We start from the raw sequence: 21863 nt of genomic DNA on the forward strand, positions 1-21863 counted from the left end.
TTAACTGTAGCTCCCACACTAAGAGAACTTGTGTCGTGGGAGCTGGTACGATTATAAAGAATGGATTTGCTCGTGGTACCGTAATTGTTGATTAAAAAGATTTAAAATAACTAATTTAAATATAAGATATGAATTGAGTACAACCATGGACTAATAGAATCTAAAGAGGACTGATGATTGTCATACTAGAGATCGTACCCCGTAATTTCAGCTTATTGCTAGATGGCGCTCTCATTTGAGCTTATTATTTAATTTGCAGTTTTAAAAGCGCCACCTAGTGACCAATTTTAGAACTAAGGAAACAGCAAACTATCGATTTTCAATTATTACATCTAGAGGGCGTTGTTTTAAAAACTCCGGTGTTTTTGAATTATTATTTTAGTTTTTAGGGAGCATCTAAGAAAGTGAGTACCTCTATTACGATTTCGACACCCACTACAAACATTCGACATAGTGATCAGAGTAGTGTATATAATATAATTATATTATATATATTCTTTATTTTCTGTTAAAAAAATGTCTATATCTTTTTTCTTCTTAAGTATTCCCTTGTAAACAGTATTATTTATATGACCATAAAATACGGGAAAAGATAAAAAAATGTGGATGTACGGCGATGATTTGAACCAGCATCTATCGATTTTAAAGTACGAGGCTCAGTCAACACAGCTACAGGCACTTATACGTCTTACATTGAAATTTATGCTCTAATTGTTCGAGTATTTCTTTGATAAATACAGTTCATAGCAACGCGGTGGTGGAGCATCTTAAGGAAGTGAGTACCTTTAATAAGATTTTGACACCCACTACAAACATTCAACATAGTGAGTGTATATAATATATATTATATTCTTTTTTTTCTGTTAAAAAAAATGTCTATATCTTTTTTCTTCTTAATTATTCCATTGTATACAGTATTATTTATATTATGACCATAAAATACGGGAAAAGAAAAAAAAAGAAGATGTACAGTGATGATTTGAACCAGCATCTATCGATTTTAAAGTACGAGACTCAGTCAACACAGCTACAGGGACTTATACGTCTTACATTGAAATTTATGCTCTAATTGTTCGAGTATTTCTTTGATAAATACAGTTCATAGCAACGCGGTGGTGGAGCACCTAAGGAAGTGAGTACCTTTAATAAGATTTCGACACCCACTACAAACATTCGACATAGTGATCAGAGTAGTTAGTGTATCTTCTTCTTATATATAAAAATGAATCGCAAAATGTGTTGGTAAGCGCATAACTCGAGAACGGCTGAACCGATTTTGATAATTCTTTTTTTATTATATTCCTTGAAGTACGAGGATGGTTCTTATGTAGAGAAAACGTAAACATGTACCACGGGCGAAGCCGGGGCGGACCGCTAGTATAATATATATTCTTTATTTTCTGTTAAAAAATATGTCTATATCTTTTTTCTTCTTAATTATTCCCTTGTAAACAGTATTATTTATATCACCACAAAATACGGGAAAAGAAAAAAAAATGTGGATGTACGGCAATGATTTGAACCAGCATCTATCGGTTTTTAAGTACGAGACTCATCAATACAGCTACGGGCACCTATACATCTTACGTTGAAATTTATGCTCTAATTGTTCGAGTAATTCTTTGACAAAAACAGTTCATAGCAACGTGGTCCATGGTCTTAGATCATTAAGTAATGGATGGAGTACGCTGGCAAATGTTCTAACTAAACTTTCTGCTGATTTTGGTGCGGGGAAGGTAACTCACACTATTGAAACACAATCACACATTCACAAAAATAATTTGTGTCACGAAAGTCGTAAAAATTTATGACCTTTTAAGCGACGAGTTTTTAAATTCAACTCTATCCCTAAGTTCATAAAGATTAAATTTGTATTTCATTCCAAGTTGTCTCGTGGGGAGTGCGGTAGAATATCGCGTTCTAAATTCAACTTTATAACTTAGATTATAAAGATTAAATTTGTATTTCTTTAATGCCTCAGCCCCCGGAATCACAGACACAATAGAAAATCTATTGTGTCGTGGGCCGTGGTCCGATCGGGCCGCTCGGTGGTCAAGGGGCTAAAAGATAGACTCGTAAGGAATGCGGTTCATTATTGCGTTTTAAATTCAACTTTATCTCTTAGTCCATAAAGATTAAATTTGTATATTTTCTTTCCATGATAGTCATAGTCTAGTGGGGCCGCATCAATGATCGAGTAAACGACTCGATTATTTGTCTTGATCATATCGCTAAACGATACATCGACGATTATTAGAAATTGCATTTAATTAGAAATGTACGTTAAAAAAATATACACAAATGAAAGGTTATTCCATCTTTTTTTAATATTCGACATGTTTGAATTGCTTCTGCAAGGCTTGACAGTGCAAAACGGCATTTTTAGCGGAGCACTCGCAGACGTCCTTTCGATGTTTTAGCCTAGGAAAACGCAGAGTGTTTGTAATCGATTACGCAAGTAGTTTTTATGAAAGCATAAGATTTTTCGATTCGAATAATCTTATACCTCGACAAAAGGGGAAACACCTGCGAGTGTTATCGATTACTTAATGATCTAAGTCCATGGTGGTCACGAAGTCACTCTCGAACAGCGATGAACGAAGTGACAAAAATAGGCGGTTCATCCTAAGGAGCGCTGGTGCAGTGAACTCCCATAAATAATTTTAATAAAGTTGTGCTCATTCATTTAACAATTAATATATCTTTAATTTTAAATTAAAGGAGAATGGGCAAATTGGGCCTGAAACTTGGGCTAGGACCAATACACACGAAATATTGTTGTTGTGATAGATCATTACACATACCTTACGAAATAAATAAAATAAAAAAATAAATCAACCGGGTTCTTGTACAGTCAAGGCAAAAAGTTTTATTTATTTGGCTATTATTTTTCGCACAATAACGGTGTTTTTAATTCGAGTGAAGTAAATATGAATCAAAATGTCACTGGAGTGTTTAAGTTTAACCACAAAAAACGTCTAACTACGTTGAATTATAATAAAGTGAATAAACACGGTTTATGTACCTGTTACAAAACATAATTATATAAACTAGTAATTTTTATTCTTTAATTGTTATTAATCTGTAACTAGAATATTCTGTTTACGTATTTTATAATACTTGTATGAACTCATAAGGGAAGGCACTGTTTTCTGAGACACAGGTATTAACCTAGTTCAGAAGGCAGAGCAAAATTGTGAACTAAGTATGTAAAATTTGCTAATAAATATTATTTTATTTTTTTTTATTTTTATAATATTAACTAGTGTATTTCGTTTATTAGAAGGCTTATGATTAGTACGTATTTGTAAGTGAAAGTGAATTGGAGTAACATAAAGATATTGTCATTGTCTTATAACAGTTATTTATTGCAAAAAATATTATACACAAAGAAATAAAACTTGATGTGACTGTACAAAAACCCGGTTGATTATTTTTTTATATATATTTTTCCCGTTATGTATGTGTTATGATCTATTATAAAAACAATATCTCATGTGTATTGGTCCAACTCAAGGGTTCAGGCCCAACTTCCATAGTAAAATGCCCATTCTCCTTTATCTTATACCTAAACTCCAATACGAATATCAAATGCCTAAATACGGAACCCAATAAGAGGCAGTCCTGCGCGAAACAAAAGATCACGTAAACATAGCGCAATCCATTTTATAGATCATCTTCATACTTGATAGTATTATTTTTTTATATTTTTATTGAAATTGATTCCAGAAGATTACTGGGAACTTTAAAAATTCATTTTGTTACTTTTATTAGTAGGTACGATCCTTATAAGTATTTTAGTGTATTCAACCAACTTAAAAAAGTGTGACTATTTTACAACAATTTGAATATGAATTGTATACAATATCGAAGCTTTTTAAGAAATGTATAAAATACTTTTTTAAGAATTATTATCATACATAATATTATGTTACCGGCAATATATTATTAAACCCGGCATTTTATGCAATTCTTAGTAAATGTATGTTATTCCGAGAAACAGTCGGAAAGAAATAAATTAAATTCGTCAAAACTGAACTTTTCCTAAGTAGCAAACACATTTGCAAATGTGGGTGGCATTTGGGGTAGCTATTAACCAATATGTACTACTGTATTTTCTTTGTTTTAGACTTTAGTTCAATACTTAATTAAACACCCATACAATTTTGTCACGAGTCGCCTCTGGTCAAACTAACCGTTATTAGTGTTACGTTTACTCAAAATACAAAAATGAAGAAAGTATTATTTTACGCTTATTAAATCTTTAAAACTAAAACAAAATGATGTGGAGGTAGGGAGGTGGATTTCCTCAATCGAAAAAGGGAGAGACTAGTCTACTCAACCGGCCGGCCGTAAAGGCCCCGATTATTGATGGCGGAAAGTTGTATATATGCTCTGTAGCGAAAACATTTCGCTTGCGCGATTCAGAGCAAAAAATAACATTTAAATAAAAATATTTTTTTGCGTATTATATTTTACGTATTATATTTTACGTTATAGTTTACGTTTTTTGCGTATTATATTTTACGTCAAGATACTATTTGGCACATTGATTTTTTTAGTAGCGACATCTCTTAACTACATTAAACCAACTTAATGCTCTAAGGCGACATCTAGTTCTTAAACGTATAAAAAAACTTATAAAAATGCCAAATGCTACTTAGAGTGACATCTATCGACAAAATTGGGAACTGAAAAACGAGTTACGTTTTTTAGTATGGCTATTGTAAGTCCTATATATTCTATTAGTCCATGGTACAACTAATGAACTAAATTTAAAAAATAAATATAAATAAATAGATACCTAACTATATCAATAAATAAAATAAGTTAAATAAGTAAATAAATTAAAGTTAAAATAAATAAAATTATATGATACATACAATATAATGTAAACTTAATGTAAATAAACAATAATTTATATTAATTTAATGTATTGAGACAAGAAGCTTTTCTGTTTGTGTGTAATTTAATGATTTTAAATAGCATATAATAACTTTTTTAGCTTTAAAAATAGAAAAACTCTTAATGTTACATTTTAAATTTATTTTATTATATATAAAGATGCCAATATATGGGTTCATGCGCTTAGCGAATGTTGTGTGTGTAGTTATGTTTGGAATTTTGAAGACACGCTTTTTTACAAGATCTTTGTAATCAACTAAATTTAAGATAGATTTATGGGTGGAAAGAGAGCTATATAGGATGAAAAGCTGCCGCACCGTCAGAACGTCACTGTCTTTATAAAGTTCAGAGGTTGGGTATCTGAAGGGCTTGCATAACATTGTTTTTAGGACCGCTCGTTGAGCTCTTTCAAGGCCGATAAGTGATGTTTTCGCAGCCCCGCCCCAAGAGTTAATACAATAAGTGATAATGGATTGGCAAAGAGCATAATAAACATTCCTAAGCAGATCAGTTTTAGCAGAATTCCGAAGTTTTTTTATTATACCTGAAATTTTACGGACACGATCAGAGAGCAGATGTATGTGACTCTTAAAGTTCAAATTTTCATCCAACATGATACCCAGGTATTTTACCTTTTGAGCTCTTTTAATTGAAAGATTAGCCGTCCCTGTTTGCGGAAACTCTATCATGTCGCATAAAGAGGGTGCCGAAACTGAAGTTTTATGAAAACAAATATAATTGGTTTTATCTACATTTAGTGTTAGTAAATTGCGTTCGAGCCATGCATTAATTTGAGTCATACCTTTTTGAGCGGTAGACACAGCCTCATCCCAATTTTCACCGCAGAATATGACAGCTGTATCGTCTGCGTAGCAGAGAATATCCGCGTTAGATAGAGGGACCTTGTGAATGTCGTCCATATAAAGTATAAAAAGGGTGGGGCCTAAGATGCTACCTTGTGGGACTCCAAAATTGACCTCTCTCGTTGAGCTTCTTTGGTCTCCAATTTTAACACACTGAAGCCTTCCCTTCAGATAGCTCTCAAACCACAGAAGTGCGTGGCCTTTGATACCGCATCCATCAAGCTTTCTAAGCAGTAATGGAATAGAAACGGTATCAAATGCCTTTGCAAGGTCGAGAAATACACAAAGACAGCTTCTTCTGCAATCTAAATGCGAAGCAACAATTGACGTGAGGAGGGAGACTGCATCGGCTGTGCTTTTCTTCCGTCTAAAACCAAATTGATGGCTTGAGATTAGGTTATTACTCTCTAAGTATTTAACCAAACGAGAATTTACTATTTTTTCGAGAATTTTTGAGAAGACACCCAATAAAGAAATAGGCCTGTAATTATTCGGGTTGTCACGTTCCCCCGCTTTGTGAATTGGGGATACTGAGGCAATTTTCCAACTATCAGGGAAAATTCCCTGTGATAAACTAAGATTATATATTGAGGTTAGGGGGCCGAGGATCTCTTGACGGATCCGCTTAACCAGTAAATTGTTCAGGCCGTCAATACCCGGAGCTTTGTTGTTCTCCAGTTGCATTATCAAAGATTCCACTTCATGTATGTTAGTTGGTGTCATAAAGAATGAGTTTACGGGAGAATTATTAAAACAAATTGTAGAAGCTAAATCTTCTTGAGTGACTTTAATCTTCTCTAATATCTGTGTTGCGTAAGATTCTCCAATAGAAGTAAAATGTTTGTTGCATGTTATTACACAAATCGACCTAGTCCCACAGTAAGCTCAATTAAGGCTTGTGTTGTGGGTACTAGGCGACGATAAATATAATATTTAATAAATACATATATAGATAATAACACCCAGACCCAAGAACAAATAATTGAGTTCATCACACAAATATTTGCCCTGACCGGGGATCGAACCCGGGACCGTCGGCTCAGTAGGCAGTTACTTTACCACTGCGCCAACCGCGTCGTCAAATAAGAGCTACTTAGTAAAGAAAAGGTTATTTTTGTTCCTTTCTGAACTACTTTTGAGGCTTCTGTTTTAAAAATACATGATCCAAACTTGACGATATTTACAATGAAAAACAAAAAATTGAAAAATATCTCACTACCTAATTAGCAATGCTTCAATTATCCACAAAACTGTGTCCTATTCAGAACATACTAAAACCTACCCTGAAGGCTTATCTACTTACATAGCCTGTGTACTCCGCAGGCCCAGTGAGACGAGTACTCTTCGTAAACCAGCCTTCTTCAGTGAAGGGGATATTTCCAACAGCTCCGTTCGAGCCGCCTGGAACTATCTCGTTCACAAGCACGGACAGTGCATCACCGACCGCCGTAGGCTTCACGTATGCAGTCACTTCAAAAATACCATTGAAAGCCATTGGAAAAATATATGTCGACATACAAGTCAAATTTTGCCCTGCATACGCAAACTTCGTGCTACGCTCGTTCGGTGGAGTGAGATCCACGTCCGCATAATTCCCTATTCGCCACTCATCTCTATTCAAACACATGTCACAATCGTTCGGAAATTTTTCCTCAAAATTCATCTCGAAGTCATATTTAACACAATCATCACATAGAACAGTGTAACTCAATAGCGTCGTCACTAAAACGAACCAATGTTTCGACATTTCTTTACACTGAGTCTTTGCAGCGGCACGAGTCAATGAACAAATTCACTTTCGTTTTAAATTCATAATTAGCGAATTGAACGATCACTGATAGGACTTGGAATTTATATACTACATGCTTCAAGTTATCACATTAATATTCTACATCTTACACATCTTGATACGCAATATTTAACCACTAATAATGTAGAAAATATTTTCACTTTACGATTTTCACTAAGCTTTATAATTTATTTGTAACATTTTCAAGAGCACGTTCAAGGCACTTATGCCTATTACAAAAATAATATTTAAGTAAAACTATTAGCTGGCCAAATCTGAGAGATAAGATTAAATTATTTGATTGTTATCGTTTAATATATCCGATGAGCTTGGATTTGGTATAATTATTTGAACAATAATCTTTGATTTAAAGATTTATTGAATCGTTATCCATATAAAACAACTAAAGGTGCATGTTTTTTGAAGAAAAAATCAGAAAAACAATATTTGTAATGATGATTAGGCACATAGGTTATAGGATGATGGACAAAAATGATTTGTCATATTACTTAGTCATTCTGCATCCTATTTAAGTATAATGGGCATCCTTTTTAATATAATATTATTTAGGTATGAAAACGTAACGTATGAACTTGAAATAAAACGAAAATACAACATAATTAAATAACTCTCTGTTTTTACACGGTTTTTACCTTTCAATTTTCAGATCAACAACGTCATTATGTAACCTAACACTTACTTAAATCAATGTAATTCTGTCTACTTGTGTGATTTACTCAGCACTAAATCGAACTTACTTTTGTTAATTGAAAATGGAAGTATGTACTTTAAATTTAAATTTGTCTGTGAATTGAATAAAATCAAAAATTTTTCTTAAAAAAATAGTTTGGGCAGTAACTAAGCCTGTAAGCATTTAGTATTTACTTTACCTATATGCCTGATGGCCTTTTTCCTTAAATAATTTGTAAAATAAATAAAACACTAATTAGGTACATTGTTCTAATTATCAAAATAGATAAATAGATATTTGTTTGATAGGCGCGTAGGGAAAAAGTCGGTCATTGGCTCGTCTGTACCTATCACAGATTATCTAATAGTTCATGTACTTCCTTATTCATGTAATAGATTAAAAATATAGTCATATTAGTCATTAGTTACACCTGTTTTACCGACGTTCTATTTCAAACTCTTATTTGTTCAAACTTATTCTGTAAGTGCTTCTACAAAATACGGTTTTCAAATCGTGCCGCAAAAAGGAATCGGCTTTGTCTAAAATCGAACAAATAACCTATATTCTAAAAAAATCATCTTGAATTACTCTATCTATTAACAAAAACCCCATCAAAATCTACCCTGACAACGGAAAGCGAATTGGCTGATGCTGCGCGATCTGTGGGGACCCTACTGAATAATGTTCCCTTGAATGAAAAAAAAATATGGTTGGTATTTTCTACTTAAATTCAGCCTACTTATCTGAATTTTTGTATTCGATAATATTTTCTCGTTTCCTTTAAAAGAAACTTTACAAAAATACGGGATTTCAATGCATTTATTCAACTAGCTATTGTTCTGTTACTTTGATAATTTCATTTGGTATGCTATATTACACAATATTTTTTTGCATTATTTTTCACAATAGTGCACGATGAAATTTGTATCGTTCATTTAAAATAAATTATAGTAACTAATAATTATAATTATATATACATATTTCAGAAATCGCTACAATTTCTGAAATCAGGAAAAGTACCACCATTCTCTTCCTAATACTTTTTTTTTAATATACCTACCTGCATTTTCTTTTTTTAATGTTACTTTAACAGTTACGGCACTAGATGCCTGTAAAGGTGTCTGTATTTGCTATTACAATATGAAAAATAATTATAATTTCTATTACATGTACTTACAGGACAGACAAACTGCAGATGTGACTGGGTTTATTTTCACATAACCATGCAGGTGAAAATTAATCGTTTTATTATTGAAGTGAAACTTCTTAAGACGCGTGCGACCATTTTGGCATCATTGAATCTTGTGAGAGAAGTTTCACCTCTGACACGTGTGCCCAGCATACTTTTTATCAGATGGGGACTTTTCTATGACATCTGAAAAAAATTCTAATGTGGAGGAAGGAAGGTGGAATTCCTCCATCGAAAAAGGGAGGATCCTCGACCAGTCAACTTGACTGGCCGGCCGTGAAGGCCCCGATGGATGATGTCGGAAAGTTGTATATATAGCTCTGTAGCGAAAACATTTCGCTTGCGCGATTCAGAGCGAGGTGTCGCTACAGGACTCCCCTCCGAGACCGGAGGTCGTAGTACGAGTTGCCTTGCCAGTGCCAGGTATGTTCCAGTGAGTCGGAACAGGAAGCCGCTAGTTCACAGTGAGTCGGAACTGAGTGCGGTGATGCTGCGTGTAATGCTCCAGTGAGTCGGAGTGTGCAGTGAGGGTGGCTGTGGAGCTGACCAAGCATGTGCGATCGCACATGGTAGTGGACAGGACTCCATTTGAAGCCGAGTGCGCTGGCTGGCGGGCGGTGATCGTAGGCGGGGAAGGGATAGGTGGGCATGGACATCATGGATGGACAGAAGGAGTTGTGAACTGTCAGGGGTCACCACTGTGGAGGAAGGAAGGTGGAATTCCTCCATCGAAAAAGGGAGGATCCTCGACCAGTCTACTCGACTGGCCGGCCGTGAAGGCCCCGATGGATGATGTCGGAAAGTTGTATATATAGCTCTGTAGCGAAAACATTTCGCTTGCGCGATTCAGAGCGAGGTGTCGCTACACTAAATAAATTATTAATTCAATTTCCTTATTCCTGTTGGTCGATGTATGGTCATACGGGGTGAATGACTCTATGACCTCAAGCCACGGGCACTTTGAAGTTTGAAGACAAAGAATAAGTACTTAATATTAATGACAGATGCATTTGTTTCATTATTTACAGTTTAAACAATACAGGTAATATTTTAATATTAAATTTCAGAGGTTTCGGATTTGGTGAATAGTGTTAATTGAAACAGTAGGTTTAATTTTTAATTAATTTGATTTTTTTCATCTATCATAACATATTCAGAATATTATTATAGTAAGATATAGTCCCACATTTTGTACTATATTGTTACTAAAAATAATACGTCCTAGAGCAAAACATAATGAGTAAATTATAATACAATCTCTACAATACCAGCTCAGTCGTGGCTTAGAGCCTAAACTTTTTAGATCTATTATCCTGTAGTTGAAACAAAAATAGCCTGTGATTGATTTTTGAACGTTTTAGGCTTAAGCACATACTAATAAAGCATGTATTTGCAAAAATTATACAATATTATTTTACATATTCAGTCGTTACGTAAATAATAGATTCTATCAAAGCGATCAATCGATTTAGAGATTTCTATCTCATCTTTATTGGAAGCTATAGATTAACACTTCAAAGGACAATTACCTGCAAGATAGTAATCAATCTGATTAGATAACTCAAATGTTTATATCATGATCTCAATCTAATTCACAATAGATAATTTTACCAAATGTACTCACAAGTATCTTACATTTGACAATATTATTTCACAGGAAATTGACAAGTCACTAAAGAGAATAAAGAACATTTTGGCGTATATGAATTGATATGTTTATTTTTACTTTTTACCGGATTTTTCTATAATAAGCTTAACGCCACACTAGCAAAACAAGTAACGTTATTTTCAAATTACTAATAATTACATTTAAATGAGTAATTAGTAGTTTGTTTTTGAAGTAATTAGATGGCTACAAATAACAATTTAGTATCCTTTTAGAATAAACACTTTTGTCGTTTAGAAAAAAAAGTCTTTATTAGTTGAACCAAAAAGAGGAATATTTTGTTACCTGCATTTCGTACTGCACCAATTTTCATTCTGTATTCACCAATATGTAATCGCTCCAAACGAACGACAAAATATGTAGAACATCAACGAAAAAAGCGATGCGTGGACGTGTCTTATAATTATAATATTTTTGTATCTGTCTAACATCAAATCTTAAAAATTAATTAAATTACATGATAAAACATCGATTGCTTTTTGTGATTTTATCGAGAGATTTTCTAGATTCTTAGCTGTTTTTATTTTTTAGCCATTCAACAAGTGGTCTTTCAATTGCTAAATTATAAATTCTTAAATGCCATGTGTGTTTCCAATCTTCATTCCAGATTATTGAGTAAATGTGTTAATGTGTCACCGAATACTTAATAGTAGCTAACGCGTGTAGTATATCAATAAAAATTCGTGCCTAAAATATGTTCCTCAATCTTGTGTGCATACCGATTCTCGTAAATAAATTAATAGGTATTATCCTGAGCAATAACTCTTTATTGCCTTTATGCAAGGCCTTAGTACCTTTATTATTACAATAACTGTATGCTTAATTACAATTTAGATACATATTATATAAAAAAGCCCCCGCTAAACTTTCATTTAAAGCGGCACTGATTGAACATTATTACCGTAATTGTAATATCGTAAATATAATCATAAAAATATATCATTATTAGATAATAAAGATAACAGATCTATTTATGACTTTCAAAGCAAACCATGTATTCTTGTCAGTCTGCAGGCATTGTTGATATTGCTGTTTCTTCTATACTCACAAGTCCAAAGTTTTTTATTTGGACGGAAAACTTTAAGATTGATTTATGAATACAAAAATCAAATAAATAAAATAATGTGAATGATAAATATAACTTAAAGTAATAAATAGCAGGGCGACTATCCATATCTTACTCCAATAACACTAATAACTAAATACCCATAGAACAATAAATCCTTATTTAGAAAAATCAAGTTATGTACATTGTACAACCTTTTCTCTAAGTTTGTGAGTTACAAGGTGCGAAATGTATTAAATACACTCATTATAATATTTTAACTAACAACATGAAATTGAAGGATGACATTCTTCCCTCCATAGTAATTAATTAACTCGCATGCAATTCAAGTTTTTTTATTATATTTTACACAACATTTCAGGTAACAAGTTATATTGTGAATATTACGAGTGGTTATCCGAAAACGAAAGAAAGAATTTATAGCTAGCTTTGATAATTTGAGTGAACGTGAATTTTACTACTTCTTATTCGTTATTTTACGAATATTGTTTTATGAAGTTATTAAATAAAGAATTTCAGTTACTGAAATCAGAAAGTAAGTAAATCATTATAAGGGAAGAAGCAAATATTATTTATAACCTAATAAATAATATACTAAAACCTTCCTCTTGAATAACTCTATCTACATATTAAAAAACCGCATCAAAATTCGTTGCGTAGTTTTAAAGATTTAAGCATACATATAGGGACATAGGGACAGAGAAAGCGACTTTATTCTATGATAGACTTTTATTCTATGTAGTGATAGTGATAGAACATGTTCTACGAGCTCTACGCTTTCGTAGACGTAAGACTACGAGTTGTAAATTTTGTTTAAATCTAAGATTGGCGACTGTTTTTAAAACTTTGCAATTGCATTGTATTGTGAAATATTAAGTTTTTCTAAATTATCATGCGGATTAGTCATTATAATAAATACCTTTTTAATAATAAAAACTGCTAATAAAAATATAGCTAAGAATCTAGTGTATATTTTATTTTCGCGTCCCCTTCATGAAACCTTCAGGTATCTTGCGGCCTATGTATCATTTTTGTTTTTGTTGTATTACCTGTTTATTGATACATTTTAAAATATAAAGAGTGATCAATGCCATCTAGGTAATTCTATATAATATATAACAAGTAGAAAACCAATATTATCTAATCAATGTTATTTGCTCGTTAAACAATACATATTATTGTGTTCACAATAGATGGCGCTACATAAAGAATAAAAAATGTTGTGTGGTTTTATGAAACCACGGTAAAAGTGAAACTGTTCGAACGGTTCCGAACACTGCTTTGTGTAGCGCATGTCGCGTGACGGTCGGCTGCCGAGTAGATACCTACCTACTCGGCAGCCGCGATACGTAGACCAAAGAGTTTGAGACGATGTAATAAAAGTTTCACTTTAAAAAATAAATACTGAGGTAAGTATTAAAGAAATCTATAAATTCAGTTCTTAGTTACTTTTTATTTTCTATATTTAAAAAAAACACTCAATTAAGTGATCTATAAGTCATATAATACGTAGGTACATTGCTTTTACTACGTGCGTCTCGAGTCTCGACATTGTTGAAATAAGGAAGAAAGAAAAGGACAAAACCATAAATCCTCAAATGGATTTACAAAACTATAAAAATATATAGATCATTGCCTAAATCCTGCTCGTACACATACATCTTAGTATTTTTACAATTTACATAGGACTTATGTTTATAGTACCTAACACGCATTTTCTTTTTTTAGTACCGTACGTACCTATTTGCCGAGAACACGTGTCAGAAGAGAAACTTCTTTAGTAAGATTCAAAGATACCAAAATCGTCGCCTTACTCCATGACGGTATTACGACAGTATTGTGGTATTACCATGACACGACCTTGAAATTTTACTCTCAACGTGCCAAAAGAAGTTTCACTTAAATATTCGACTCATTAAATTATACAAATGATCAATCTTGTTACATCCTATTACTTATCTTTAGAAAAATGTTCGTAATCTATTTTTATCTTTTTCTATTTTCTTGACGATAAATATTATCGAAATAATAAAAACTAGTAGTTATTAGATAAACCTGTTTATGATATTATAATAAATAAATACAAAGATACAAAAAATCATACTATAAATATATGTATAGTATTTAATCCATGACAATAAAAAGTGAAACCCTTACAATGATGAGAAAAAAACGTTGTAATAAAAAAGAAACTGCTGATTTAGGTATATGTTATTTTTTTACACAGAGCTCTATGAATTTTTAAATTGCATTTTCTAGCATTATGAAACACACTTAACTGAATACACAACATTTCTGAGGTTCAAATGTTCAAAATAGAGATAGTTACTAATGAGTTGATGGCCAAGACACATTATAAAAACTTAAGCAACTATCTACTCGTGAATGTAGTCTGTGAAAAGACAACAAAGTTTTCCTGAATCAATCAATCAAGACAATTAGAAACCTATATAATAGGTAAATAATTCTTGTATTCTTGTTACAGCAGATTACAATATACAAAAATCGTGAAAAAACATATCGCTTTCTTTAAACTTTTAACACCTATAATTGCAAGTTATTTTAAAATTCAGCACTTTCTTACTTATTTGTACGTCCATTGTCGGTGAGAGAATAACAAAATTTTGTACGCCTATGTAAAGTTTTGTGGCAAATGTAATGAAGACAACAACTTAACCGTACAGAACTAGGTATCAAAATAATCAAGGCGATAGTAGGATTTCAAAAAGGGGGAAATCTACCTAAATACTACTTTTCCATGTTTTCGAATAATTAATTGTTTTAGGATTATATTTTAAACTCAATAATATGATTTTATACTGTATTGTACACATACGGTATCATAATACCCGGGCTACACGAGGCAAGTTTTAGAAGTTAGGATAGAAAGATTTTAGAAAAATCGTGTAGCCCGGGCGTAAGGCACTTAAATCAATAGGTTTTGTTTGCTAGGCCTTCTCTGAATCACGGGCACACAGTGGCTTCTTGGATTTTATTAATCGTACATATCTTTCCACGAATTCCACGGTAGGAAATTGTTAATACAAGTTAAGCTATTCATAAATATGACATAAGGTTTATCGGAACTTAACTTTTTATCATAATATAGTGAACGTACGCTATCTTCACAACAAAAATGTGTAGATTATTTTGGCATTGCGATTGCATTTACAATAATTTTCGTAGGCCTCCTTATTTCATTATATTATGTGTTTATGAAACGTCACAATGTACCTTGATGTATCTACCTATACAATATATATTAGCAAGCGTAGTTACTTTAATTTATTCCAAGCTCATGTAAGACAATAGATGCTCATTTATGGGTAAAATGGTATGTTATGATTGCTAGGAATATTATGTACCAAGGACACTTTTATCCGGGTGCTACGCATGTAGAAAATATGTATAATATAGCTTAGTAAAAGAATTGTGAGATATCATAAATGATTACCTTTTGAACAAACATACGTAAGTAGCATGATTATACAGTTTAGTTTTGAACCCTGCATGATTTAATGTAGTCGACGTCGAATATCAAACTTTGTATCTATACCTTTAAATAAATAAACAAAACAGAAAAGAGTTGACGAAATGCCATTTCAGAAGTTCGGTCATTGTTTTAAATTACCTGTCTGTAGACAGTAGCGGATTTATCAGCAGGCTCAGGGCAATTCTAGGGCGGCAAATTGTAATTTTTCTTTCAAAAATACCAAGAAAAATATCACGCCATTGGTCTTTTTAAGAGTAAAAGTTGCCAGTTTTTTTTGACAGATTGAACATGAACTTTTTGAAGCTACTTTTAAACCAAGTTTTAACCAATCTTTACAGTATTTATTCCGTGACTGCTCTTACATTTTGATGTAGGTTAATAATATAAGATTGCATGTAAACGAAGCAATACTGCAATGGACGTTCATATGACGAATCGTTTTATCAACACATTCCTAAGGATTAATTAAATCCTAAAACAATTTCAAAATATTGCACAGATAATGTGAATGCATTGTGATAAAGTGGATATCGTAATAAAATTTATAGGAAATGGTTATTAAGAGCTTAATTATTTATAAGAATGACATAACTAATTTATATTTTATTTTTCATACTATTGAGTTGTAAAATTACATTATCAGAAATAAATATTGTACTCATAAATGCGTTACATTTTACGTGTTTTGTTATTTATTAGTGATTTATATGTTAATATTCACAAAAGCTTTATTAACACACTAGAGGTCCGCCCCGGCTTCGCCCGTGGTACATATTTCGCAATAAAAGGTAGCCTATGTCCTTTCTCGGGTATCAAAATATCTCCATACCGAATTTCATGAAAATTGGTTCAGTAGTTTAGGCGTGATTGAGTAACAGACAGACAGACAGAGTTACTTTCGCATTATAATATTAGTATGGATTGCTGATGCTTTCAGATGCTTTGTGATGAAAGAATATATAACGCAAACATTTTCAGAATCGTCAGTGCTTTTCCACCAATTATGTGCGACGATGTGTAGTGACAGTGGAATGTGTTTGTAAATAACCGATAGTATGCAAACGCTTCAAACCTCAAACTAAATGTTGGCTTGATGTAACCAAGATTTCAGAATTAATAAACTTAGAAGGTTATTCCTTCAACTCTTCTCTCTGGAATAGTGACTGAGTCTAAGTCTTCTTTCTCATTCGTTTAATTTAGTTCGATACGATACATGTAGAGCTAATAATAAATGTATCTATTGTAAATCTTACCGTACACTGTTAGCTAGTACAAGTTACTAGTGTTTCGAATGTGAAAGTTGTATAGGTTATATATATAGGTTTATGTTTAGATATCTGAATAAAGGTTCATGAATTTTCCTACGGGATCCTAAAAGAAAGCGTTGGTTGCGATTTACAGGCCAGAAACATCGAAATACCTTACCTACTTAAGCTTCAATAGACTGCAGTTTCTTAACGAAGTAAAATATATTTAATAATATTAAATTGAAACAAGTATATAATGGTAATTTGCGTAATAAAATCGATTACGATCCATTAAAACATTTGTAAATTACGTAGTGTGTAGATACTAGGTATAAAAGATAATTATTGATTGTTTGATGTTTACGCTTGCGCCACTTTAAAAACACTTTAATGTTAACAAAGACATTTTATGTTAGTATCGTTTTCCATTATTATGGAATATATCGCCGAAGAGGCGAATCAGTGGTTAAAGTCGGGACTTCCTTCAAATAAATAATAAATAAAAATTCTTTTTTTGTGAAACAATACATAAATATAAAAGAATTTAGTCACGACAATCGCCTCAACTAGGAATATACCTGTGCTAGAGACGATCGACGCCTTCCTCTACAGACTTAGCCAGTATTGTTCAGTTAACTTATATACTAGAAGTTAGATATTTTTAATAGTCAACGGTTTGTCACATACCTCCTTATGGGCCTCAAAATTTTATATTGATTTGAAGTATTTGTATAACGGTGCATTTACATTAGAGCTAGCGCGCACGAGCAACTTTGTCTCCGCAACTATTTTGTCTCTCCCATCAATTTGTATGGGGAGTTGCGTCGCTACGTGCGCGCACTTTCATACTAGCCCATAGGTGGGATAGACAAAATAGTTGTGGAGACAAAATAGTTGCGGAGACAAAGTTGCTCGTGCGCGCTAGCTCTTACAAAGAATGCTCTTGCTCTAGAGCAAGATCTATCTAGCGTTTCGAGCGTATCGTTAGCGATCGAGCGTTTGATGTAAATGCACCGTAAGAAACAATTGTGATGAAAGCGAAATGTTTTAGAACAAAAAATAAATAAAAACAATGAATGGGAAACTTGTGTCACTGATTATTTGATGTGATGAGACATCCTGTAATTTGCATACGCACCTTGGCATCATGGTGACATGATGGTAGCGTCGGTATGAAAATGCCTCATTAGGCATAATATGCAATAACAGATAGGTACACTGAGAGAAAAATTATATTTATGTTTTAAAATCCTATATAGCTCTACCATTTAGGTACCTTATGTTTTGAATGATCTAATTAAGAAGAAACTTAAAACAATAAACGTTATACATGAAAAACTTTTCACGCGTCAAAATAGGTAAAATAAATAGAAAATATGGATACTTACATATCCACTGTAAGTGCCAGAGCTGCCCATAGTCATAACCACGGAATTCCAGCCACGAACGAAGCCCGGGGTCTGCTCTCCCAACGCCTGCTGCGCGACTGTTGCTTCACTGTTTCCGGCGAACTCGTTCACTATTATCGATATGATATCCTGAGTGCTCGCCGTATCCATGAAAATGTTCATCTCGATGATCCCTCCCGCCGTAATGTTGAATGCGAACGAGCCGATACAGCTCAATATAGTATTAGGCGCTATGAACAGCGTGCTCAGTTCGTGGGGAGGCGTCATCCCTATATCGGTATAGCGACCCAGGTTCCACATGAGCTGGCCGCCGCACAGACTGCTCTCATTCGTGAAATCATCACTGAACCCCTGCTCGAAGTTCACAGTCACGCACTTGCTGTCACTGCTGTCACTTAACACGAAACACAACGACACAATAAAAAGCCGGTACATTTTTTCGATGCACAGCACTGTCCCGGTCGCCGCTTAATCTCCACGATTTAAACAAAATTATGTATCATAGCTATTCAAAATGTTATATCGGATAAGATACGGCTCTTCGATTCTGGTAATGTTGATAAGTTTAATTACAGTGCTAATTCTTTAATTAAACATATTCTAATCACTGTTTTCCATTAAAAGATACAATCGGTTCATAGCTTGGTTACACCGAGTACCGACTCTAACTATGAGTAACGTATAAAATGTACGTAATAACACAAAAATAATATAGTCCTTCAGCAATTGTTATCGAGTATTATATCCTAATAATGGTATTTTAATATGTGTATAAAGATATACAGTAAATTATCTATAACACTTAGTAATAGGTTATAAAACAATTAATATTTTATTAAGCATTGTATCCTGTATACCAATAATGATTAGTTTAGTAATTTTATTCATGTGTTAAAATAGATTATATGACTAAAATATAATAATTATGAATCAGAACCATACTTCAGGTACTTTGTACCTACTCGTTTAAAAATTGGCTTTAATCTCTAAAACTTTTAGTTCTGACTTGCATTGTTATTTCTATAAAGTTTCGAAGAAAGAAGTTAATAAGATTAATGAAGAATTTAGAATGAAGGAATATTATTATACAGGTACACAACTATACCTTCACGTATACATACAACCTAAGATTTTTTAAGCTATTGCATAGCTTCTATCGCGGGCCTTGAGCGCGGGGACCAAATCGAGAAATTCCGTAACGAAAAAACCTCACGCTCCCCACTCCGACGGGCGGAGGTGTGGCTTGAAGGCATAGCATGCAATAGCTTTACCGCGGCAGTCCCCGAGTGCCACACATTGTTTTTTTTAATTAAAATGTATTGAACTATGAAACCGTATGGAAGGTATGTTAAAGACAACAACAAATTTACTTAGAAAAGGAAAAATAGAAAAGACTGAATTTATGTCTCAATATGCACCTAAATGCAATAAAGTTTTCATTTGTGCGTCAAAAGAAAAACATCGCATTACATAAACACACACACATTTAATTATTTTTATCGTAATCTGGGTGTGTTAATTGAAGAGAAAGATACTTAAACTGATTTATTGATTGATAAACGCCGTGATTTTTAAGTACTTTTCAAACGGGCTACCGTCAGTGTTTGGACTGTGGTTTGGACCATTTTTGAAGACACACCGTGCAGAAAATATACAAGTATGCATTTTTAATCTTGCAAAAATATTAGAAATGTTTAATTAATATTTTTTTTTTTTGGGAAGAGCGATTACTTACTGAAATTTAAAATGGCGTCCGAGATTTATAGTTTCAGGCAATGGGGAATATTCATGTTTTTCTTTTTTGTCTTAAATTAATAGTTTACTATTTTATAACGTAGAAAAAAATATAAATGGGCGTCAAAATACTCTAGATATTTTTAAAAATGAAATTTAAAACTTTAAAAAAATTTAAGCAGTTCAAAGTTCAAACGCGGCCATTTTGCGCGCGCTTTGCGTGACGTCACATGACACGTCCAGTGGGTGTTTACCTGTTTACTGTGGAGTGCACAGAGCAAGTAATATGTGGAGTGATGAATACAACGTCGTGTCAGATGACGTCACATTTCGTTCGAATCGCCAATGGTGGCGCGTATTGGAAGTTTGAATTTCGCTCCCTTATTTTGAATATTATTTTAGGGGTTTAAATAATAATTAAATAAAAAAGAATCCTTTTCATTATAATATTACGATAATAAGTATTCGAGAAAAAAATACTTTAGGCCATTTCAAATTTTATGCATATTCCCTATTACAGATGGGACAAAGGCTGCAATATTTTAAGCTAAGATCTTGATGACAAAAGTTTTGAGCTACTTATAAACCTTACAAATTTTTCCATTCTGTGCAAAATAGACATTAGAAAACCATTGAGATAATATTACTACGTATGGAGGAGACACTGCGAACAAAATCTGTGCGCCATTTTTTTGCTCTAACTAGTTTAGTTTTAAAAATTATTATCTAGTTAGGTACTTACCGATAAAAGTTATTCCTTTGCATTTTTCCGTATTATTTGTTTTATTCGTGCAATATCGTAACACACACGAAGGCATATTTGATGCGTTTCACTTTAAAACAAATAAAAAATGAGCGTGCAGTTACGCCATATGGCGTATGTTGAGCGGAACATAAGTGATGTAGGCGGTGTCGTCTCCATATGTATATCTCAATGTAGAAAACTAAAAGATTCATGAAATCGTTGTCGAGCTATACCTATCATGCCCGCGGAAGGATATATTTTATACATAGGTATGTTATTTCAAAAAGTTTCAAAGATGGTGTCAGAAGATTTCAAGAGTTTTTTTTTTTTGAGAGAAAATTGTTGATTTTCAGGAACTACCACTAGTTTATCACTATAATAAAAATTTATAATCCAATAATACCGGATTACCGCCGACAAAGTCCTTATAAAAATTATCCGCGATAATACACCTCGATTAGATATACTTTTCATTAGTTTTACAAAAATATCCCTGCTTTTGGCAATATAGTATCGATAATTATTGGCATTTATATATTTAGAATTTTTTGATAACATTTTAGTAAAGTAATAAAAATAATAATTATTTAAAATAAAAGTAATTTACAGAAGCAAGGGAATAATAAAGTCAACAAATGATTAGTCGAATCGAACATAATATATGATACATATATGAGTTTAATTTTAAATATATGTTAGGTAAATTGTAAATAATACAACAAATTCTCATGAAAAATAACATTTAATGAAAAAATTAAATTCATATTTTTACGAAAACATTTTAGATCTTTTGGGCATGTATTTGAGTACTGTTAAATTAAACTGTAAACATAATTCAGTCTCTATGTTTATACAAAATTAATATACAATCTAAATTTCATAGGAAGCAACATTTCTTTGCATGAGGATTCACTGGCAACATAATATTATATTTTATGAAGAAAACATCCCAATTTTAACAACTAATCAAAATATTTATAAGACAACATTCAAATAAATTGAAATAAATTGCATAATGATCACTGAAATGCGTAAAATAAAGTAAATAAATCATAAAATATTACAT

At 32.6% G+C, this 21863-nt stretch overlaps 2 protein-coding genes across 2 annotated transcripts in view; both read right to left on the reverse strand.

Annotated features, from left to right (window-relative positions):
* The window catches only part of LOC149480095 (uncharacterized), a 73054-nt gene that overhangs the window by 29717 nt on the left and 21474 nt on the right, over nucleotides 1-21863 (reverse strand). The window lies entirely within an intron of this gene.
* On the reverse strand, nucleotides 17542-18764 carry LOC149480098 (uncharacterized). The gene is made up of 2 exons (XM_089707660.1): nucleotides 18298-18764; nucleotides 17542-17553 (listed from the first exon to the last, which is right to left on the reverse strand). The coding sequence occupies exons 1-2, from the start codon at nucleotides 18751-18753 to the stop codon at nucleotides 17542-17544; spliced, it is 468 nt and encodes a 155-aa protein (XP_089563786.1). The 5' UTR covers nucleotides 18754-18764.

The sequence above is a fragment of the Colias philodice genome, chromosome 19, assembly GCF_061535455.1.
Source record: "Colias philodice isolate Cphi_HAF_F1 chromosome 19, ilColPhil1 Martin Lab GWU primary, whole genome shotgun sequence".
NCBI lineage: Eukaryota > Metazoa > Arthropoda > Insecta > Lepidoptera > Pieridae > Colias > Colias philodice.

Excerpts from the sequence above, each read along its gene's own strand:
- LOC149480098 (XM_089707660.1), bottom strand. The coding sequence starts at position 18,753 with ATGTACCGGCTTTTTATTGTGTCGTTGTGTTTCGTGTTAAGTGACAGC.